The sequence below is a fragment of the Mauremys mutica genome, chromosome 16 (genome assembly GCF_020497125.1).
Source record: "Mauremys mutica isolate MM-2020 ecotype Southern chromosome 16, ASM2049712v1, whole genome shotgun sequence".
NCBI classification, from domain to species: Eukaryota; Metazoa; Chordata; order Testudines; family Geoemydidae; genus Mauremys; species Mauremys mutica.
In genome coordinates, this window is record NC_059087.1 from 3,088,789 (window position 1) to 3,113,869 (window position 25,081).

The 25,081-nt window shown below is 43.2% G+C and overlaps 1 protein-coding gene across 1 annotated transcript in view; it reads right to left on the minus strand.

The window, feature by feature from the left end:
* Nucleotides 1–11,442, minus strand: part of GRK3 (G protein-coupled receptor kinase 3) — a 122,307-nt gene extending 110,865 nt beyond the window's left edge. The window contains exon 1 of the mRNA XM_044989389.1: nucleotides 11,193–11,442. Within this exon, the coding sequence (XP_044845324.1) occupies nucleotides 11,193–11,305 (113 nt within the window). The 5' untranslated portion in view covers nucleotides 11,306–11,442. The remainder of the gene's footprint in view (nucleotides 1–11,192) is intronic.
* Between the last annotated feature and the right edge of the window lie 13,639 nt (nucleotides 11,443–25,081).

Genomic DNA, 25,081 nt, shown 5'->3' on the forward strand with positions numbered 1-25,081 from the left:
TTGTTTTAAAAAAGCTTTCCAAAATGAGCAGCTGATTTCATTTCAATGGGAATTAAGGGTTACACGTGTTCATTTTTGATGCAACAGCCCCAGCATTCAGTTGGAAGCGCTTCACAAAGGAAGGTCTCTGACAGTCATATCCCAAGTAATTATTCTTGTAAAGTTCATTACTTTGAAAAATGAATCTACCTAAAATATTTCACATTAGAAATACCAAGTCTATATTTGGGGGTTTTGTATGTTCATCATGGCAGTTCTTTAATTCTCTATAGGCAATTTACTTAGCACTAATTACCGTTCCAAGCACTTCCCAAAAGAATAGTGGCAGCAGCACTCTGTCTGCGTTAGACACTGGCTCCGTAGCTTAATAAGATACCATACGTCCTCTGAACATTTCACACAAGATAAGATTACATTAGCATTTTCTTCAAATATCCCTGTAAATCTAGGTGCGGCGTCCCCACTCTGTTCCCAACACAGAACATATCACACTGATATTGTCCAATGTCACTCTCTTTCCCAAGATTTAATTTTATTCATAATTAAATAACAAAGCCCCAGGGCAGGTCTACACTTACAAACATAAGCCTTAGCCTCCAAGCTGCCCCATGAGAGGGCTAATTGGGATTTCTCTCCAAAGGCCTTCCTATTCCTCCCTCTTGCCCCAGAGAGACTAGCATTTTATTTTAGACAGGAAGATGGTCACGTGGTCAGAGACTTAGGAGATCTAGGTTCAATTACCAATTCTCCCAGAGACTTTCTGTGTGACCGCGAGTGATTCATTTAATTTCTCTGAGCCTGAGATCCCCATCTATCAAATGTGGCTAAGAATACTTCCTTTCTTCTTGCCTTTGTCTTTCTTGTCTACATAGACTGCAAGCTCTTTGGGACAGGGCTCTCTCTTTTTGTATGTTTCCTCAAGTGCCTAGCAAAATGGGGCCCCTCTTCTTGGTTGGGGCCTTTGACACTACAGTAATATAAATGACAGTCTGTGTTTCTGACTGAGATAATAAGACCCAATGGGTTTGGTCAACAGGGTGTGTCAGTAAAATAGCCTGCTCTTCCATATACAGTCCTGCACCCTGATGACTCGGTACAATTCCAAAATAATCTCTTTCCGACGAGGAAGTGTTAAAAATTAATTCCAACAGTAGAGTACAATTTACTCTTGATTTCCCAGGCTTTGTCTACACTAAACTGTTTTAAGAAATCTCCCCTCTTTTCACTACCATCGGAGCAGCACCTCTGCTGATCGCAAAGGGAGGATTAGGTGGAATTGCTATTGTAGCCAGACGACCCGAGTTTTTAATCACAGTTTTATCTACATTCACTCTGAACAGGATTAAACCACACAGCAGTAAAAACCATCAGTGTCCCACCTTATGCTACTAGTGTTAATGCAATGAAAGGGAGATTTCCCCAAAACAGCGTATGTGGACACAACCACTGAAAATTCAGCCCAGCCTTGTCTCTTACAGACCTGTGTGATATACGTCAGACTGCACAGTTTACTGCATTTGAATGTACAAACTAACCGGCTGTAAAACTTAGATACTACCATAAATTACACTACACCAAAAGCTCATGCTGCAAAACGTCTGTTAGTCTATAAGGTGCCACAGGATTCTTTGCTGCTTTTACAGAACCAGACTAACACGGCTACCCCTCTGATACTTAACACTCGGTTGGTATGTTAAGTGAGCTAAAGCACATTTACAGCACTTTTTCAGTAATAATAAACAAACCGTTCGATCATTATCTATTATAATCCTTTTATAACTCAGCTATAACATTTACTCTTTGGTAAAGTTTGGCCTACAGATTTAAAGCTAAAGAGTAATGTATTTTTCCACCATTTAAAGAAAAACCTAATGATGCTGCTAAATTTCTTTATAGTCATCATCAGGTCAAGATGCTTTTTGGTGATTATATCCCAATATTGCTCCCAGTTCAAAAATAAAGTTTGGTGAAGCGACTGGATGCCTCAGGGGACTGGCATTTGGATACAGAACCTTTAGCTCATGAGGTCACTTCTTTGAATCAGTACATGATAGTAGTTTTATCCTTTAATAGGTTTCTATCCTTCCCTTTCAATGTTGTATCTGCCACTGACTTCGCTGGGAGAAGAATGAAGCCCTTAAGTAATCTCAGTCTAATTCATGGTTAACAGGTGTTTGTATAAAAAAAAATACACCATCCCAGCTAGCACTAAAGTAGCATCTCAGTTCAGAGCAAGAGAGAGGATTTGATGAAGGCAGAGGCACATTGGCCTGGTGGATATGGGTGAGCTTGCACAGTGCTGTTCTTGTTCTGTGGATATACAAAGGATGTCCATCTTCAGTCTATCTATCCACTCCCTATACAACCTCTACAATTTGCTTTAAATAAGACATCTGCCAAGCAATTAACCAACAATACAGTCTGATCACTTAAGTATGCTGGGGAGAAAATGAAATATAAACATAATTTTTTGCATTTGAAGTTAATGTAACTGCACAAGGTTTGGACTAACAAGAGAAACAATCGCCACTTCAAAAACAGCAGTTGCAGCCTATCCAATCAATACTAGCCATGCCCCAAATCCGCAGAATGGAGAGGTAACTCCATCCCTAATGTTTAGTGAACATGACAAAATGACAGAGTATATTAATTTATCTGGTCATCTATCTGCTTTCAAGCTGCAGAAACACCAACCAACCCATCAACCCCTCTGTACAATTTAGACTCCTTGGCCTTGAAAAATACAAATCCATATTGCCACACCGCAAAAGTATGTCCACTTAAGACTTGCTTCAGGAAACTGGCCCAGATTCTTACCACCCTCTCTACATTCATTATTCTATTTTTCAATTCTCACCCCCCATACTCTTTTCCTTTACTTCTTTTTTAACTCTCACGTCAAACAATAGTATATGGTGTAATAATAAAATGGTTTACACCCCCCTTAAAATACAAAACAATTTAATTTAGAATATTTTTCATGGTTTTTCCTCTCTTCCTCTGTCTCACAAATGCTTATTACGTGAATTTCTTGTGTGTGAACACTGTCCAGCATATGTTACTGATCACTTTTGAAGCTAACCTAAAAATAAAACTCAAAGGAAAAATAAATTAAAGTTTAAATAAATAGCTACAAAGTGATGTCAAATACTGAGGAAAAAATCCTGCACACTCAACATTCGGAGCATAAAATAAATTGGATTTAACGCTAAAATAATTTTAAAACAACTTGGGTTTTTTGTTTTGTTTTAAGAATGTGCCCATAACCTATAGATGCACCACTATATTAACCACAGATTTTGGTGTTAGGACGTCACACCAAGAAGCTCTACTAAAGAAATGGGCAAAATTCATTACTGATATAAGTGGGTACAAGTGACCTCAATGGGAGTAACACAACCTTACATCAGCAATGAATTTATCCCAACACACATACATATCGGGGTTTATCATTAAGCCATAATCCTGCAAACATTCAGGCACATGCTTAATTGCAAAGTGATGCACGTAATTCCACTGAAGACAATGGCACTCCTGACATGTAAAGATCGGCACGTGCATATTTACAGGATCAGGGCCTAATTTACTTTCTTTCTAGCATCATTTTTTTAATCTGTGCAGAATAATATTGCATGTAAGACATAGTGGCCAGAATGTCCGCTTTATATGCAGAGAAGGAAGAGTGGGCAGCCTTGTTTGCTTGCACAATATATGGACTATGGGTAAAATTTTCAAAAGTCTGTAAGTCCCACTGACTTTTAATGAGGGTTAGGCTCCTAAGGGAGACAAGTCTGGAGTAGAGAATTAGACCTGTAAACTGTCAGCACAGAGGTGGCACTTAAATTTGTGCTATAAATGAGATTACCCAGAGATAAAGTGTAAAGGGAGGATGGGTGAGATTCTGTGGCCTGCACTGTGAAGGTTGTCATACTAGATGACCATAATAGTCCCTTCTGACCTTGAGTCTATGAGTCTAAGAGAAGGGGGCCCAGGACATTGATGTGGAACCTCCACAGAAAGTTGGAAGGGGGATGAAGAGGATCCACTGAAGGCACAATTAGAGAGGTAAGAGGAGAACCGGGAGAGGGCAGAGTCACAGAAGCCAAGAGAGGGCACGATTTCAAGGAGGAGGACATGGTCAATGGTGTCAAAGGCAGGTAACAAGTCAAAGAGAAGGAAAATAGAGTACTGATTGTTAGCACTAGCTAGGGAGAAGTTATTAGACTTTAGTAAAAGCAGTTTCAGTGGAGTCCAAGGAGCAGAAACCAGATAGGAGAGGGTCAGGGATAGAACTGGAGGAGAGGAACTCCAGACAGCAATTGTAGACACTGTATTCAATTAGCTAAAGGGAGAAGAGGTGGCAGTTGGAGATGTTAGTGGAATCAAGGGTAGTTGGGGGGCAGGTTTTAAGATGGGAGAGATTAAGGGTATGTCTACACAGACAAAAAAAACCTGAGGCTGGCCCAAGTCAGCTGACTCGGGCTCTGCGGGGCTTGGGCTCTGGTGCTGAAAAATTGCTGTATAGATATTCAGGCTTGGGCTGGAACCCAAACTCTGGGACCTTGCTGCGGGGGACTCCATCCGGAACCCAAACATCTACACAGCGATTTTTATCCCCACAGTCCAAGCCCCATGAGACTGAGCCAGCTGACCTGCCAGTCGCAGCTGTGCCACTGGTCTTTTATCCCTGTGTAGACATACCCCAACTCATGTTTGTATTGTCAGGGGAAAGAGACACAGGAGGTGGGATGGGGTCACTGGAGCAAGTGGAGAAGTTAGAGGAGGAGAAGAGACAAGAAACTTCTGTGTTTGTGACTGGGCAGAAAAAGCAAAGATGCATGGATATTTGTAGCTTATGCTTTGTTACTAAATCCTTTGTATTTGTATACTGAGAGCAAACCATGCTTAAGTGACATTCACAGAAACTGAATTAGAATGGTCACAAAGTTCAGGGATGCTGTACAGCTGTTTCCCAATGGTGCAATTCCTTAAATTCATATTGGTTCTGGTTCTTCAATTTGCTGAATCATTATATAGTTATTTCTCAGTAATGGTACATAATGTAAATCCCTTTTCTCAGAATGGCCAAGCCATTGCTAAGTAGAATGCAAACATGTATTCAGTCACTTTATGGCTTTTTGTCAGTACCTGTAATGTGACCATTCAACTCCCTCTCTGCTGTGAATGGTCACTACAAGCCCTCGGCTCCTATCCCGCCTCAGAATTTTCAAGCTTTTTGCCAGCAACAGAAATGCCCCATTATTCTTTTGCTCATTTAGCCGAGATAGAAAAAATTAAAAATGTACATGAAAGAAAAAAATTTTTTAAAAGGGTTCTGAAGCTACTGAAAGAGAAACTGTTTTTAAAAACTTAAAATCCCTTTGGATCATTTCCCTCTTTACTCCCAAACCTCTCCTCTCTGCGTACAGAATAACCATCAAATACTGGTGGTTTCATTATTTGTTTACAATGGGAGAATCTTACCTCTTCCTTCCAATTTATGCCCCAATCCTACAAACCAATCAGCATTTGCAGACTCTTGTACCCACTCAATGCCCCATAGTAGTCCATCCGTGCAGATCCGATTGCAGAATCAGGATCTTTATTGGAAAAACAATATAAAATAAAATATACTGCAGTTGTTCTGGGGAGAAGAGCTTTGCTGACCAAAAAGAACGAGCAGGAAGGAAGAAACAGAGAAGGGAAAGAAAGGCCGATGAGGGGAGATAGAGAAAGAAGGACCAAAGGGTTTTGTTGTGATGCCTATTTAAAAACTTTTTTAACAACTCTCCTTTAGCACTTTGTAAGCTTATGTTTTTTCTTCTCTTTCATTTAAAATTTTAATATTTAACAATTTCAGTAAATAATAATTTGAGGGTTCTTTATGTAAACTCAGTAATAACTCTACTCGCTGCCAATAATAGCAAATAAACTCTGAGGGTGAAGAGTTTAAGTCTTGGCATGCAGCCTTGGAATTTATTCTGTCTGCAATATGGTTATTTCCTTGTAAACAGGAATGCCCCTCAGATTTTCATTACAATAAACTCACTTCATTTTGTGTCCATTTTATTTGAGGAAAATAAGATTGTGACAACAGGTATACCAGCTGCATTCAAATGACACACTGCAATATAGTAGTAAAACATTTGCAATATTTCTTAGCGAGATAATGTCAGTGGAATAGCATGCTGTCACAAGACAATGGCTGCCTGTTACAGATAACTACCACAATTATGTATTGCTTTAAAAAAAGAACATTGCAGTGAGGCAAAAACCTTTTTTTTTCCAAAGTGGATTCCAGTTATCCCATGTCAATGTTCTATTCCAAAAACCTTATTTCTGTTCTAACAAATGATTAAGGATGTAGATATTGTCAGTCTCCATGACAGACAGTTGTGCAGTAAAATAACAGTTGCTTGCAGCCTAACATTTGAAAGTTGTGCTCTGACTGGCTTGATAAATTACTATATCACAAAACCAGAGAAATCAGAAATGTATTCATGAAAATATTTGGTCTCAAAATTGTACTGTAAAGAAAAGTTTTCTGTTCAGCTGGCTTTTTAAATTAAGATCTTAATTTATCAGCAGGGATCATAGAATCCATTTGCCACAGAAAAACGTGGAATTTGCATCTTTATGGATAATCTTTCGTTTTTACACTTTGTGAATAAATAAAAACGTATACCATGGAACCCCAATTATCTGATCTAATTGGGACCGGAGCCAGAGCAGATAATCAAAAATTCAGATAATCAGGATAATGAGCGAGGCTCCGGCTGTCAGCTTTAAAATTGTAAATATATCAATAAAACATTGTGTTTGACTGACACCTATATATATATTGTGGCTAGAAAAACTAAAGTTCAGAGTTTCATTTTATTTGCAGAAAAACATGGATTTTTATGTTTTTTATTGGATAATTTTGGGGGGCTTATCACAGAACACTAGGACCCCTGTTTATCAGTAAAGTAGGGTGTCAGACATGCATCTGACTGTCTGATTTATATTATTTAAAATTTTACCAATGTATCAGTGACACACAAGATTATAAATGCTCCTGGCATATCATGTACATTTTAATGGAAGGGACCTTACAAAACTGCAGAGCTCACTATGAAGACATCTGACACCAGGAAAGTTGTCAAAATTTCCTATTGAATGAGGAAATCCCTGTTTTCAGTTAAAAGTTCTGATGGTAATTTGTTCCCAATCATTTAAAGCACCCTTAGTTAAATCTCTGCTCTCGTTTATACCTATGCCTCTTCATCCTCTTCCCACCTGCCAAGTCTCCTTAAACATTCCCAGTCCCACTCTGGTGCCTTTTCTATGCCATCATTTATACCTGCAACTTGCAACCTCTTTTAGCTTATTTCCTTTAAACCAGGATGGCTCAACTGAGGATTACTGATGCTTATTTTAACAGCACAAATAATTTGTAACCAAGCTGTTCAGTACCTCTATCACCATGTAACTTTATCCTCATCCTCCCACCCTGCTTCCCTATTACTGTTTGTTAAATTCCATTGTTGCACCTGGCTTCAATTTAGGACCCAATTCTGCAAAGACTATGCACATGAGCAATCTCTTTGAAGTCAGATGCTTAACTCTTTGCAGAATCAGAGCACTAGGCTACAAGCTCTTTAGGGCAAGGGCTTTGTCTACCTAGGAGTTTGTACAGCACTTGCCACAAAAGGGTCCCAATCCAGACTGGAGCATCCAGACTCTACCATGATACAAACAGCAGTAGAAGAATAATCTCCTTAAAACACACTTATTCAATGAAGCCTCCCAATCATGTTCTCTCCTACATGTATCATCAGCCAAGCTTCCACCATCATTAGATGTATCATGTATGCCATTATATCTACAGAGCATCACGGAGAGTTGACACTGAACAAAATAATATAATTAACCATCATGTGGAAGAATGTAATACTACAAACATTTTGAATAAGGTCTCCAGGAGTTTGGTTAATACCCTTGATGCATACAAATACTTTAAATTATTATTAGTGTTTACATACACCAAGAGAAAAATGTGCCCCTAAATCTCTCCAGTAAGAAAACGTTTACTGGACTTTAAAAATGAATAGCAAGCTTTTTATTGTGCGGTTTTTCCACTCCCACTGGTATCCTGTTAATTCCATCGTTCTTACAGTCTCTCAGCCTCTTGGGTTTTCCCTGCTTGGTATCCTCATAACAAAACTTAGAATGCAAAGCATGGACTACAGAGCTGTGTAAAAATGTGGAAAAGCGAGTTCTAGTAATCTGTTATTTATGTTATACTTCATAAGTCTATGTAGAGTGGTAGGGATGTGGAATCAGAACACCACAGCAGTTACACATGGCATAGATAATAGTCAGGAACACTACAATACATCCAAAATTTGCCTGGTAAACCTTTACTTATGGCATAATGCATAGAATAAAGGAGGGAACTTTGCAGGGGGGGGGGCATGCCAAGAAACAAAATATCTCTACTAAGACAAGAACAGCTAAGAATAGCAAGAGATTGTAGGAGAATTCCACAGTGCGTGCATAATTTGGGAATTTTGTTTTAGAGGAAAATCTAGTGTTGCCATTAAAGGGAAAAAGAGAGGGGACAGCTATGGCCCTAATTCTGCAACCATCATGGTGAAATCTGCATTCACACAAGTGGAGCTCATTGCAGGATCAGGTTCTGTATTAGTTCAATAATTATACAATATATTCATTCTGGGAACTATTTCCTAAGAGGCTTCTCTCCCACATTCCGCTGCTTTGTTCTCAAATTTCTGTGGACCACGAGAAAATGGTTCTGCAGATCACAACAGTTTGAGGATCAATTTATTAGATTACACCCAAAATGTATTATATTGCCAACCAACTAGTTTTTCAGCCAGTTACATAAATACTGAAATCAAATAAATGTCTAGAAAATTCTTTTGAAAGAGAATATTTATATTTGCTAAAAAATGCCCACAGATCAGATATTGCTTTAAATAAATGCCTCAATCCAGACTCACTAATCATAATAATCACAATAGAGCAGTACTGAGTTATTGTATAACAACTTGGCACACTATAAGAGATCTGTGTTTCCCTTTTTATTTAGGTCTCACTCTGATATATGATCAGTGGACTCACATCTCACCATACGCTGTATTCATCAAAAGCTATCTAAGATGGTTCTCTCCAGGTCCGCATCTTCCATGCACAACGTAATTGGCATGCAAGCTGTGTACCTTTTCCTACTTAGATTGTCTAGAACTAGATTAATACTGTATCTTGTCTCATCACTCCTCAGTAAAAAGGTAACAGTAATAATAATGATGGCCCTTTTAACATTTAAATTAGACTATCTGCTTTTATCCCCCCTGTGGGATTGTGTGCATGTAGGATTAGCTATTTAGTTAAAAGGCCGCTATGCCCTGTAGCTAGGTCTCTGGATGCCTGTCACCACCTATACCCTCCATTTGCAGGAACTGGGGTTACACTACCTGGCAAAACTCTATTACCCCAAGCTCCTACAGTGTTCTTTTTTTATTTTTTGGATGGGCAAGTAAAATGTCATTTGTTTTTTTTTGTTTTTCCATCATCCCAGTAGGCTACGGCCACAGTCAAAGTGGCAAGCCGGTTTTATGGATGGACTGGTAAATGTATATGCACTTTTGCACGGCTGGGTTAAACTCTTGCACTCTGACATGGCCAGTACCTGCACTCCCTCCACCATCTCCTGACACCTTAAGGTTGGGTTACACCATGATATGAGTCCTCCAACCTCACTGCTGAGTTACACCTTGATGTACATCAGCCCCCATCCCTGAAATCTGGGTTAGGCTCTGACCATGGCACATGCCACCCCCTATCTCACATATGACATGTGCTCACCACAAGGCTGGGGCTGGGAGAAGATCCCTGAGAGCCTGCGAACAAGGGGAGAACTGCAAACCCTTGGGGAGGAGCAAGGAGAGCGGATTCAACAAGTATCCTCCTAGAAGACTCTAGTCTAAGAAGACCCTGTTGCCAGGGGTCTCAGAGCATGGGTTGTGTGGCCTTGGGGTCCCAGCACATGGGCTCCCCAAGACCAGCTGGCTCGGGGTACCAAGGCACAGGAGATGGGTAGCAGGTCCCTGAGAAATAGGCCCTTGGCTGAGGAGCTGTCAGGCTCTGGAGGAATGAGAAGCAGAGCCACACAGCAGCACCAGATGGGGCCAGCCAGTGCCTTGGGGAAGCTCCCCAGGGCTGGGGGGGGGCTCCATTCTGGGGGTGCGGGGGGGTCCAGCTGGACAGTAGGGAGGTCTGGGGGTCGAGTCTGGGGGTAGCAGGGGATCCCCAGTCTGGGGCTGCAGGGGGTCCCGGCCGGGCAGTAGGGGGTCCCCGGGCTGAAGGTGCGGGGGTGTACAGCCGGGGGGGGTCAAGCCAGGAGGTTCCAGGGCTGGGGGTGCAGGGGGTCCTAGCCGGGAGGTAGGGGGTCCCCATGCTGGGGATGGGGGAGTCCCTGGGCTGGGGGTGTGGGAGAGTCCGGCCAGGCGGTAGAGGATTGCCGTGCTAGGGGTGTGGGGGGTCCCAGACGAGAGGTCCCAAGGCTGGAGATGTGGGGGGTCCAGCCGGGGGGTAGGAGGTCCCCAGGCTGGGGGTGCAGGGGGGTCCCGGCCACGCTGTAAGGGTCCCCGGGCTGGGGGTGCGGGGGGTCCCAGCCAGGCTGTAGGGGGTCCCCGGGCTGGGGGAGCAAGGGGGGGTCCCCGGCCAGTCTGTAGGGGGTCCCCGGGCTAAGGGTGCGGGGGGGTCTCAGCCGGGGGGTCCCAGCTGGACTGTAGGGGGTCCCCGGGCTGGGGGTGCGGGGGGGTCTCAGCCGGGGGGTCCAAGCGCTGGGGGTGCGAGGGGGGGTCCCAGCTGGGCTGTAGGGGGTCCCCGGGCTGGGGGTGCGGGGGGGGTCTCAGCCGGGGGGTCTCAGCCGGGGGGTCCCTGCGCTGGGGGTGCGGGGGGGGTCCCAGCTGGGCTGTAGGGGGTCCCCGGGCTGGAGGTGCGAGGGGGGGTCCGGGATGGGAGTGCGAGGGGGGGTCCCAGCTGGGCTGTAGGGGGTGCGGGGGGGTCCCGGCCGGGGGGGTCCCCGGGCTGGAGGTGCGAGGGGGGGTCCCGGCCGGGCTGTAGGGGGTGCGGGGGGGGTCCCGGCCGGGCACTGCCGGGGGACCCGGGCGCGGGGCGGGTACCTGGGCTCCGGCAGGCTGATCTTCTTGCTGGCCCGCGCCGCCGGGGTGCTCTTGCTCTTCTCCATCGCCATCAGGTAGCTGACATCGGCCAGCACCGCCTCCAGGTCCGCCATGTTCCCCGCTCGCCGCCGGCCGGCGCCGCCGGGCTGCAGATGGAGGCGCCGCCGGGGGCAGCGACCCGCGACCCCGGCACTAGCCCGGCGGGGACTCGCCCCCCCGGCTCCAACGGCCGCGGGGCGGGGGGGGGCTCAGGCCCGGGTGCCCCTCAGGCCCCGGCTCTCTCCCCCGCCCCACAGCGGGCTGAGCTCCGCTGCTCCCCGGCCCCGCTCAGCGCCCGCGGGCCGTGTCGCCGCCCTGCCCCGGGACCGGTCCCCCGGCCGCGGTCCCCGTTCAGGCGCTGCCCGGAGCCATCCGCTGTCCTCGTCCGGGGGGGCGGGCGGGCGCTGGTGCCGCTCTCCTCTCCCTAGCGCCCCGCCACGGGCTCCTGCCCTGCCCCTGCGCCCATCCCGCCCCGCCGCAGCGCCCCAGGCGTGGGGGGGACGCGCCAGAAAACAAGCCGGGGTCGTCCCTGTCCCCACGAGCCGGGCTGTCTCTTCCCGTCCCCCGGGCAAGGGGCAGGCGCAGCTCGGACCCCCGGATCGCAGCCGGCAGGACGAGCGAGTCCCAGCGGAGCAGGGGCAGCGAGCCGGGACGCCTCGCCGCAGGGCTTGACAGGCGGGCGGGCAGCCCGCAGCAGCGCCAGCCCCAGCCCTCCGCGTCGCGCCGAGCAGCAACCCCTCCCGAAAAGGACAAAATTCCTCCAGAAAAGTAGCGGCTCTGCTCGGCTCTGCTCCTCCCGCAGCCCCTGCTCGGTTATACAGACAGAGCTGCTGCTGCCGCAGCTGTTTCTCCACGCTGAGATCTTCTCTGCCGGCAGCCGATCCCCCACCACGGCATATTGCAAAGTGTCTTTCCGCAGGGTGCGGGGCTGGGGGGGCGGGTTCTTTAATCGGCTGCTTCTGTAGCTCTTGTTTTCTCTCTCCCCCCACCCCCTTCGCTGACAGCACTACAGCTGCGGCGGCGCTAGGGCTGTATTTCTATTAACAGAAAAACTGTGATGTGAGTGACTTCCTCTCCTGGGTGATAAACCAGTGGCTCACGCAAAAATCTGGACCTGGACTTTCTCAACACTTGGCTTCGTTTACTGCATTCTGGATGCAGAAAATACTCTTTTACGGTGTATATATGGATAGATTGTGGAATGATAGGATCTACTGTGTGATTACTTCATCTGCTGGCAGCTAAATAAAACACAGTGACATTTACTATGAAAGATAGAGGGAAAACTAGACTAATACATTAGGATTAAGATTTTAACACAAGTCAAGAAATTAAAGTCATTATTTACATTTAGAATTTTTGTATTAATATGTATTATGCAAATACCAAAAGAAAACATTAAAATTGTGTTCTTTACTGCTCCTTAGTTTATAATGAGTAAAGAGTGATTTATAAAGTTTTCCATCAGTCACAAATGATTTCTGTTTTGTTTTTCCTTAGAAGTATCAGGAATATCAAGTCTTGACCACCCAGGATTTTGCTGAAAGTCATAAAAAGGGATGAAATACTATCACCACAATAGATTGATTTCACTGGGGCTCTGCAAGGGGGCAGGATTCACCCCCATGCCTCAGATTGCAGGATTAGGGCCTAACACACAATCTGACTAAACATCTCCTTTTCCTGCAATTGAGGGCTAGGAAGCCAGCAGCTCAGGTTGTGTCACAGTCCATTGTGATGTCAATATCCCATTAGGTCTATAGTCCTCTACCAAAAACATCACAACCAGATATTTCTAATGTTAGTTTTTTTAAAAGGCAGAAAAAATTCCTTGAAACTGTTTTTATACATCATAAAGAAGAAATAAAGCAATGATGGGTACAAACACAATGTAGTTTAGTTTGTTTTGCTTCACAGCTCACCTTTAGGGATAAATTCTGCTCTGAGACAGCCATGTATAAATCCCATTGAAGTCAATGAGATTTTAAACATACAAATCCAAAGACAGAATTTGGCTTTGTATAGTATATATCTGTGCAAGGAGCATATCAGGGCTGGCCCACAACATTTTGGCACCTGAGGCGAGGAGCTCAAATGACATCCCCATACCTCCTCACTTGGGCTAAAACTTTGAAAGGTCTCAACTATGCCTTCTTCCTGTTCTACTCCTCTCATGGTGCTGCTCTGCTACCTACCCCAATAAAGGAGACCTAACAACTTAAATGCCTTGTTCAGAAATTTTAAGTAACACTTAACTTTCAAACACCTGAACAGCAAATGTAACTTTTCTTGTCTGTATAGTAAACACTGGCATTTTTATCTGTTTGAATAATCAAAGTGGTGCTTTCCGTGCCTTCTTGGTTGCAAAGATTTGAACTGCTTCCTGCTGAAGGTCCACAGTCTGGGCCAGCTCATGCTCTATTGAGATGGATGCAAGGCCGACCAGCCTCTCCTGTGTCATTCTGGAACATAGATGCGTTTTTATTAACTTCAGCTTGGAGAAGTTACGTTCTCCACTGGCAACTGTTACAGGAAGTGTTAGAAGTATGCGCAGAGAAACAAAAGCATTTGGAAAGAGGGGGATCATCTTATTCGTGCACATATATTCCAGAACAGCCTTTGGAGTTGATCCTGCTCAAATGTATCTTGAAAGGGCTTTCAGTTCATCACCTAAATCACTCGCATCAATATCGCGCATATCATCATATGTCAACACTGTCTCTAGTGCCCCGCATTGCTGGTGTAGGTCTTCTTCAGGTATAGTGAGGAGTTTGGGAATATCATACAACATCCCAAATATACTGCTGTGTTCCTTGAGCTGTATGAAACATTCTTCAGCTGACTGTATTGAACAATCTAGCACCTGGTTAAACAATTCAACTTTGAATTGTTGTTTGGGATCCCTAATGGGATTATCCCCTGCCTCGTAATCAAAATGTCTTCTTCTTCAGTGACTCTTGTATTCATGAATGGGTGGGAAAATAGCTTCAGTGTGAAGTTCCTCTGCCAACTTCTGTGCACTCTTCAGAACATTTTGAAATCCCACATCTGACCGGTAAGACTGTAGGTATGAGTTTGCTTTGTCCAGTTGTTCCATTGCTCCAGATATATCAAGGTCAACACCTTGGAGTCTCTTGCTTACAACATTTATTTCAAACAGTATGTCATGCCACAACATTAAGCCACACAGAAATTTGAAGTTATGTATGTTTCTGGTGATTCCATTTCCCTCTGCCACTGTTGTCCCATGAACAGTTCCTGTCATAGCATTATCCTCCATAATGGCAACTATGGCATCATCTATCTTCCCAATTTGGTGTTTGATAGGCTTTATCGCCTCCACTCGACTTTCCCTTCGTGTGGCACTCAGTGGTTTCAGTGTCAGAGAGGATGTTCCCAGATGTTGCTTCAAAATTTGTCATTGATGAGTTGATGCAGAGAAAAATGCATAGATGCTTTGAATTACATTTAAAAATTCAGCAGCCTCACTAGAAGCTGATGCTGCATCACTGACCACCAAGTTCAATGAATGAGAACTGCATGGGACAAAAAAAGCTCGAGGGTTTAACTCTCGGATCCATGTCTGCACTTCTCTGTTCTTTCCTCTCATGTTGGCACCATTATCGTAGCCCATTATCTCATGTCAGCTATCACAATTCCCAGATCTTCCAGCTTTTTAAGAAGCACATTTGTCATACCAGCTCCTGTAGTATCATCAATGTCAATAAATTCTAGAAAATGCTCTCTGACAGTCACCATTGCAGGGACATTTTCACTAGGTTCTGTTGTTGTTACAAAACGCACCATTAAAGTTCCATATGACTGATGTCAGGTGTGCAGTCCAGAATAACAGGGCAATATCTTGCTGACTTCAGAGCTGCCACAATCTTCTGTTTGACTTTTGTTGCCAGTAACTGTATGATCTCATTTTGAATTGTTTTTCCAAGGTAGCGGTGTGTGTATATTTCTTGGGTGGTGACTCTTCTTAGATGCTCCTGGAGTACAGCATCAAACACAGCCATCAGCTCCACACTTTTAAGGAAGTTTCCATTGTTTGGCACATACAGCTGATCTTGACTGTGAAGTGCCATGCAGTGCTAGGTTTTGGGTAGCAAACATTGTCACAATGGCAATGAGCCTTTTCAGAACATTTTGCCAGTAAAGAGACTCATGCAATCTTCTCTTGATGCTGATCATCTGTGGTGGCCTTTAACCTTAGCCTCATTTCAAGTTCTTTCCACCTATGGAATGTTCTCTGGTGATTTGCTGCCTTCTCATGGTATGCCAGATTTCTAGCCAGATTCTTCCAGTCCTTTGTTCCTGTAGAACCCAATGTGGCTGGAACATTAGACTGGAAGAGTTTGCAACAAAAACAGTATGAAGCATTCTGGGTTTTTGAGTACATAAGCCATGGCCTCTCCACTTTGTCACCATTGGGGATTTCACTCCAGTAATGTGTTGGATGGAAACTTCTATTTTCATGGTCTTTGGGGAACATGAAGTTTTTCACTTGCTGTGGCCCATGCAGTACAAGGAAGTCCCTCAGGCTACTGCTCAAGTGGGTCCACAGTCCTGGACCATCTAAACTTAAGGAACTAAACTCAGCAGCAGCATCTGTTTATTGCGCCTCCACCACACTCTTCTCTGATCTACACTTTTCTTCAGGAATGTGCATGGTTACATCCTTTTGAGATAGAGATATGGATGCTGCAGTAGCTGCCAGGTCACCTGCACTCTGACTAACTGGAAGATCAGGCATCTCCTCACCACTCCCATCCTCACTAGGGCCGGAAGGCTCACCATGAACACTTGTGTCTATGTATCTCAGCAGAGCTCCTTCCTGCTTAGATAGAAAAGCTTCCTTTGCTTTCTTCCTTTTTCTGAATGCTGCCCCAGAGGGGCGTTTTCTTCTTTCACTCATGACTGCTGTTCTGTGCCAGCTACAGTGGCTCTCAACACTCAGTTGAAGGGGACAAATAAGCAGGCTGGTAGCAGGGCCTGAGTGAGGGAAGATATCAGCGTCTTAAGGGCCTAACTGGCTCCTACTACTTCAGTTGACTGCCTGTTCTCTTCAGGTGGGTTCAGGGAAGCAGCAGGAAACAGGAAGCTCCCTGAGAAGCTGGTGTGAATCAGTTCAGGGGGTGCTGGAGAGGTACCTAAGAGGCTCCTCCTCCGCTCTCTCCCTGCAGCTCCTGCTGCTTTCTGTTATTCCCTCTCACCTTTTCTCCTGCCTGCCTATGTCATGTCTCTTGTGCCCTCCTTCCTCCAGCACAGCACTCCACCAGCTCTGTGCATCTCGAGCAAAGAGACTACATATGCCCCAGCAGCAGACACCATTTTCTACACTCTGGGTCCTAGTGGCCCCCCCACCCCCACAGTCTGGCACCTGAGGCGGCCGCCTCAGTTTGCCTCATGGTAAGGCCAGCCCTGGCAGCACATGTTTGCATTAGTAAGCATAACTTTAATGTCCTGCCTTTGGTGTGTATACAAAGCTCAGATATAAAATTGCATTCATTTTTTTTGTAAATTTAATATCCTTGTCAGATTTTAAAAGAAAAAAAGATTTATTGCATATAGAAATACATGCATATATCTGAAATTCTTGTACATCAAAATAAATGTGCAAAGTGAAAATTAAATTATTGCACATTGAAATAAACTGTTTTTATTTTTATCTACAATGTGAGTTTCAAATGTGTTTACACATGTATATGTATTCAAACGTTGGAACAAACATTATATCTGGAGTGTCTCATCTGTGTGCATTGTTAAAATGTAGTGGATCCCTACTGCAATTGAGATATGCAGTTTTCAAATATAATATAACTTTGTCCCTTTTAAGCTACATTTCTTCAAACATGTCAGCCAACTGGCAAATGAAAAGCTACACGTTTGAAGTTTTAAATTAAGCTGGTTTTGAGTTCTTTATAGGTGCCTCCTTGCCCACTACGTCTATATAAAAGTTAATGATCTGATTAAAGCTATGCAAACTGTACATCAGATGATTTAAATGATCTTTTTAATCTAGATACAATTTTAAAAGTAGTGTTTTAATTTTCCTACATCCATTGAGCTGGCACTGAAAGCTGGATCTGGCGAGTACTGTAATTTGTTTTCCATAAATCCTCAGATTCAAACCAAGCCCATCTCTTGTATTCTAAACTCTATGTCAGCGACTTAACATTTTTGTGGTTGTACGGTAAAAAGCCATTCAACCTGGATACCAGCATACCAAGGTAAAAAACAAAAACATTAACCTGGATACCAGCAGTTCTGTGTTACATAAAAATGTGCTTCTCAGGCTCACTCCTGAAAAGTGCTGAGCACTCTTACCCCAAGCCAGCAAACAGCCTAAACACATGCTTAACCATTGTTCTCAGTTAGACTACTCACCTGCGTGAAGCTGAGCATCTGCAAGGCCTAATTAGGTAAAGATAGTAAAATAGGAAGACATATTCCAATGTATCAGCCTTCATGGGGGAGGTTTCAACCCTATCCACAATTTTAGTGAGAATATTTGATTATCCATGAGTATTATACTGATTCTTTAAGAACAGCTATTTAAGTCTTAACTACTTCAACACCAACCCCCTTTCTCCATTTATCATTCAGCATTACCACAAGATATGCAGATATTCAGAGAGTTTGTTCTCTTCTTCTGAAAGGCAGTAAGCAAGGGAAGTTTCTGGCAGCAATGAATTTGTCATAACTGATCTGGCTTGATACTGTTGCTAAACATCAAAACCCCTGTGTAATCATATATAGAAAGAAACAAATAGCAACCCATTAACATCCACCTAATAGTACAAAGTCTTTTTTTAAGGGGAAAAAATACTTAAAATGATGTTGATTATGATAATGGCTAAGACAATACCACTTAGGGCTCATAAAGTTCTTTTTTATTCTCAAATGGTGTTTTTTGCCATTATTATCTAGATAGCCTTGACAAGTACACTTTAAAAGGTTCTCTGTGAAAATTTGTGTGAAGTCACTTTTGATAATAGCTAATGCTAAAAACGAGTTAAACTTGTTTTCTTTTGAATGCTTTCAGGTTTTATTGATGCTTTCTTTCACTATAGCAATAAACAGAACATAAAACAAATTTTGTTGTAAGAAATGCTGTTCTTTTCACAATTAATATTGAATATATATTTGTTATACAGTCAGATCTTGGCAATACAAAAGATCTTTGTGTATTTTTAACTGCGGCAAGGTAGTGTACATTCTGTATATACTATGCTGTAATTAGACTAGTTGCTGCATGAACCTCTTGGATATTCATATAGGTTCACCAAGACCAGATTAACAAGACCTGAATAGAAGTGTATAAATGAAAACTAATGACTCTAGTTAAAAGGACTAGGCTAGCCCTGTGGCAAGGGCAAACATGGTGAAATTATGGCGATTACAACAATAATAAAAACAACTTTTCTACCTTTTTGTCCAAAGTACCCCATACTGTTGTACAGAAAACAACAAGGAGTCCGGTGGCACCTTAAAGACTAGCAGATTTATTTGGGCATAAACTTTCGTGGGTAACAAACTTCACTTCTTCAAGAAGTGAAGTTTGTTACCCACGAAAGCTTATGACCAAATAAATGTTATTCTTTAAGGTGCCACCGGACTCCTCGTTGTTTTTGTGGATACAGACTAATACGGCTACCCCCGATTCTTGTTGTACAGAAAATGTATGTTAAAAATAGAAATAGCGTATTAGAAACACAGCACCACAGAACAGTATATTTGAGGTGACTGATCAGTTAGACAAACTGCTCCTAGTCAGCCTGGTTTTAAGAGAACTTTCTGATCTTTTTAAAAAAAAAATACTGATACATTCTGAGATCTGAATGGAAATGTCTTAGAATTCAGCATGCCAGAATATGAGTTAGTGCATCTACAGATTACAAGTAAAAAGCCATAATCTCTATAAAGGGCAAGACCTAATTTAGATGTTAAGAATGCATGCAACACTAGTTTCTGCATCGTTTTGGTAAAACTTCTGTTGGTGACGGAAGTTGATCCAATAAAAGATATTACCTTACCCACCATGTCTCTTGAATAAATTAGTTGAAGTAAATGCAGATTTCAGCCAAATAAACTCAGATTATACTTTCTGAAACTAACAAAAGATAGGTGCTGCTGTGTAGAGTCAACATGGCTTTCTAAAGGAAAATCATGCCTCAACAATCTCTTGGAATTCTTTGAGGGTGTCAACAAGCATGTGGACAAGGGTGATCCAGCTGATACAGTGTACTTGGATTTTCAGAAAGCCTTCTTAAGCAAAGTAAGCAGTCATGGGATAAAATGAAAGGTCCTCTCATGGATCAGTAACTGGTTAAAGGGTAGGAAACAAAGAGTAGGAATAAATGGTCACTTTTCACAATGGAAAGTGGTAGATAGTGGGGTTTCCCTTGGATCTGTACTGAGGCTTGTACTGTTCAAGATATTCATAAATCATATGGAAAAGGGGGTAAACAATGATGTGGTAAAGTTTGCAGATGATACTAAATTACTCAAGAAACTTAAGTCTGAGGCTGACTCAGAAGCAGGGCAGGCTTTAGGCCGATTCCCTTGATTCCCCGGAATCAGGCCCACGCCTAAGAGGGCCCCGCGCCTTAGGCACCTTAAAAATTTTTTTTTACTCACCCAGCGGCGGTCCGCTCCAGGGGTCTTCGGCGGCATTTCAATGGGGGGGATCCACTCCAGGGGTCTTCAGTGGCATTTTGGCGGTGGGGGGTTCTTCGGTGCCACGGAAGACCCAGAGCGGACCCCCTGCCACCAAAGTGCTGCTGAAGCCCCGGACTGCTGCTGAGTATTCAAATCGGGCCCTGCAGTTCATAAAGCCAGTCCTGCTCAGAAGAGTTACAAAGGGATCTCACAAGACTGGGTGACTGGGCAACAAAATGCCTGATGAAATTCAGTGTTGGTAAGTGCAAAGAAATGCCATTGGAAAACATAATCCCAACTATACATACAAAATGATGAGTTCTAAATTAGCTATTGCCACTCAAGAAAGAGATTTTGGAGTCGTCATGCATAGATCTCTGAAAACATCTGCTCAATGTGCAACAGCAGTAAAAAAAGCTTAAAAAGTTGGGAACCATTAGAAAATGGATAGATAATAAGACAGAAAATAGCATATGTGATACAGCATGGCCAGAGGGCAGCAGGAGAGGGTTAGAAGGGAGCCTTATTCCCTGTAAGGGGAAGAAAGTTTGCTATAGATTAACTAAAAGCAGCAAAGAATCCTGTGGCACCTTATAGACTAACAGACGTTTTGCAGCATGAGCTTTTGTGGGTGAATACCCACTTCTTCGGATGCAAGTAGTGGAAATTTCCTGGGGCAGGTATATATAAGCAAGCAAGAAGCAAGCTAGAGATAACGAGGTTAGTTCAATCAGGGAGGATGAGGCCCTGTTCTAGCAGTAGAGGTGTGAAAACCAAGGGAGGAGAAACTGGTTCTGTAGTTGGCAAGCCATTCACAGTCTTTGTTTAATCCTGAGCTGATGGTGTCAAATTTGCAGATGAACTGAAGCTCAGCAGTTTCTCTTTGAAGTCTGGTCCTGAAGTTTTTTTGCTGTAGGATGGCCACCTTAAGATCTGCTATTGTGTGGCCAGGGAGGTTGAAGTGTTCTCCTACAGGTTTTTGTATATTGCCATTCCTAATATCTGATTTGTGTCCATTTATCCTTTTCCGTAGAGACTGTCCAGTTTGGCCGATGTACATAGCAGAGGGGCATTGCTGGCATATGATGGCATATATTACATTGGTGGATGTGCAGGTGAATGAACCAGTGATGGTGTGGCTGATCTGGTTAGGTCCTGTGATGGTGTCGCTGGTGTAGATATGTGGGCAGAGTTGGCATCGAGGTTTGTTGCATGGATTGGTTCCTGAGCTAGAGTTACTATGGTGCGGTGTGCAGTTACTGGTGAGAATGTGCTTCAGGTTGGCAGGTTGTCTGTGGGCGAGGACTGGCCTGCCACCCAAGGCCTGTGAAAGTGTGGGATCATTGTCCAGGATGGGTTGTAGATCCCTGATGATGCATTGGAGGGGTTTTAGCTGGGGATTGTATGTGATGGCCAGTGGAGTCCTGTTGGATAATAGGACTCCAAATTTGACACCATCAGCTCAGGATTAAACAAAGACTGTGAATTGCTTGCCAACTACAGAACCAGTTTCTCCTCCCTTGGTTTTCACACCTCAACTGCTAGAACAGGGCCTCATCCTCCCTGATTGAACTAACCTCGTTATCTCTAGCTTGCTTCTTGCTTGCATATATATACCTGCCCCTGGAAATTTCCACCACTTGCATCCGAAGAAGTGGGTATTCACCCACGAAAGCTCATGCTGCAAAACGTCTGTTAGTCTATAAGGTGCCACAGGACTCTTTGCTGCTTTTACAGATCCAGACTAACACGGCTCCCCCTCTGATATAGATTAACTAGAGCACCTGATGCCAATTAGAGCACCTGCAGTCAGTCACATGATAAAAACCCCTGCTTCAATCAGACAGTGTGGGAGTAGGAGCAGAAAGGATTGGTGTTGAAGCAGAGGACAGTTTGGAGAAGTGCTGCGGTGGGCTAAGAAATCCTAGACCCTAGGTAAGGGGCACCTGTCTTGTGCAGAGGGAGGGCAGGAAGCCCCCACACAAGCTGAAGGGCAGGAGAGGGAAGTAGCCCAGGGGAAGGAACTGTCAGTTCAAGTGGTTCACCGCTATCCTCAGGGCCCCTGGGCTGGGACCTGGAGTAGAGGGTGGGCCCAGGTCCCTCCCTCTCCACTCCCCTCCTCTAGGACACTAGTGGGGCAATTAATATTCCAATTTAGGGGCAAGAAATGGTGCCCTGAACCCCCCCTCAAAGAAGAGAGAGTGCGAAACCCATCATAATAGTGCCGGCAATTTGCCACACATAACACCACCATATACATTCATGGTACACCTACACCTCAAATACTGCATACAGTTTTGGTCACCTCATCTCAAAAAAGATATATTAGAGTTGGCAAAGGTACAGAAAGGGCAACAAAAATTATTAAGGATATGGAACAGCTTCCATACCAGGAAAGGTTAAAAGCCTGGGACAGTTCAGTTTAGAAAAGAGAAGACTAAGGGGGGATGCAATAGAGGTCTATAAAATCATGAATGGCGTAGAGAAATTGAATAGGGAAGTGTTATTTACCCCTTCACATAACACAAGAAACAGGAGTCAACCCAATGAAATTAATAGGCAGCAGGTTTAAAACAAACAAAGTATTTCTTCACACAACACACAGTCAACCTGTGGAACTCATTGCCGGAGGATGTTGTGAAGGCCAAAAGTGTAACTGGGTTCAAAGAAGAATTAGATACGTTCATGAAGGAAAGGTCAGTCAATGGCTATTAGCCAAGATGGTCGGGGATGCAATCCTATGCTTTGGCTGTCCCTAAGCCTCAGACTGTCAGAAGCTGGGAATGAACAACAGGGGCTGATCACTCAATAACTACCCTGTTCTGTTCATTCATGCTGGAGCACCTGGCACTGGCCAGAGCCGGTAGACAGGATACCGGGCTAGATGGACCATTGGTCTGACTCAGTCTGGCTGTTCTTATGTTCTTATGTAGTGGTGATAGGAATACTCTTGTTCAGCTTCTCTTAGAGGGATTATTACATTTTTGTTTTATTTATGGTGGGTTCTGGGGTGCAGTGATTCGGAGGTAATTGATAGAGTCTGTTTATTTTAAGCATGTATTTTTAAGAGACTGACAAAGACCCTGAGAGCTCAGGTGGATGCTCTTTATTGGACCAATGGAAATTGAAATAAATAAATAAAATAGAACATGGAGGCCTAACATACACCATGGTGAAGTTAGATTCACTATACCTGACTCTGTAAAGCCTCCCCCCCTCCATATTCCTTACTGTATATGTATTCCTATATGGAAACCAAATGTACTGCACATGAGTATGGATGTGCATAAGAGTAAGAATGTGTGAGTATATACATACACACACGAATGCATGTGTGCAATTGTTAGCTGTGGCTGGGCATGAAGATAAATTTGTGCATTGTTGATGCATCTGTATTAAAGTATGTCAGTGCAGTTGCATGAATGCCAGTATAGAGATACACAATTCAATCATTTTACAAGTGGCACATGGCCTCAGTGGGACTGAGTACAGGATTTTGCATACATCTGCAGGAGCCAAGAAATCCTGACTGCCATCTGGTATTCCCCCCACTACCAAATTAATAGTGTTTACAATTTTAATTTTGTATTGGAAATTCTCTACCTCAGAGAATGGCATTTGCACAGATCGTCACGGCAAGGGTGACTTTTCGGGTAATATTCTCAGTTGGATATTCATTACATCAAAACAATCACTTACTGTGCACAGAATCAACCGAGATTGTTTATTGTATTCTTATTAGGCTTCTAGACATTCAGATAATATGTACACACTCACCACATCTGTGTACAATAAAATGTTAAAATAACTCAAAATTTTGGAGTGTTTATATTAGAGATATTATTGCTAAATGTTACTCTGAAAACATCTCTAACAGTTACGAGTGGTATGAATGTACAGAAATGAATCATACTTTTGCTTTAAAGGATAGTAAACAGTATTTACCTTTAATTATCACAACTGTTAACTTTGCTGCCAACTGCACAGACAGCAAGCAAATGACTGGGAGTCTCCTTCATCGAGATATCTTTGTGGGAAATGCTGTTAGGGAACAACTTGATTATAGCGGATAGCTGCATGAAAGACCTCCCTCTGCTGGAGTGTCATGAGGATTATGTCTAGAACGAAACCCTCCGTCATTACCTCATTTGGCTCTTGATCAGAAGGGCTCTGATTATTGGTCTTTTATCTGTGTAAGCTGCCAAACAGAGAAGTTACATTTTGCCACCTTCTCTACCTTCTGCATTGAAAATAATGACATGATTGAAAGCTGAGAAGGAAAATCCTATTTGGTCAGAAAACATGGATCAAATTCAACAGAGTGAAAACAATACTCACCTACCTCATATACTGAGTGTTTGTGAGCATACATCAATGAATGTCCATAAAGTGCTCTGAGATTGTAAAGAACTAAGTAAATACTAATGATTATTATTTGTAATAATCAATACAAATCAGAAATGTAGAAGCCAGGAAAGAACAAGCTCCAACACCACATATCCCCATCTACCCTTATAAATTGAATAGGAGGGATATACCCACATGAGCCATCTCTCAAGGTACAAAAGATGAGAGGGTAGGGAGACTCGAACCTTACACATTCAGCTTTGTACAGGCTATGACAGAATGAGACAGTTGTTCTGTTTGTTTAATGCATTCTTCCTGGAACAAGTTTTATAGATGAAAAGTTCAGTATTATTACTGGTATCAATTTATTAATTATTATTATTTACATAACACAAATAATGTGCTAACAGAAATCAAATAAAAAAATTAAAACAAACTTTAAAAAAATGCCTCACATCATTTTCCCCTTGGAGAGAAAAAAGGAGAAAAAAGTACCAGACATCACAGATGCTAGTCACATCTGTTAATGCATTTCTGGAAGCCACTCAGATACTATGGTGATGGGGGGTGTTATAATAACCTGAACAGAATAGAACAGTTGATTAGAGACACAGAAGACAAGATCCCTTCCCCCAAACGCTTATAATCTAAAGAGGCAATGTACAAATGAGTGAAAGTGTCTGAGTGATGACGCTTAGCATGTCTTTCTAGTTGCATGATTCTTGTGTCTGTCTGTCTCTGTCCATCCGATTAATGCTTCTTTAAGGGAAGACAAAGTAAGGATTCAATTTCTTTGTCATTATGTATGAAAACTACAATGTATCCTCTAAATTTTA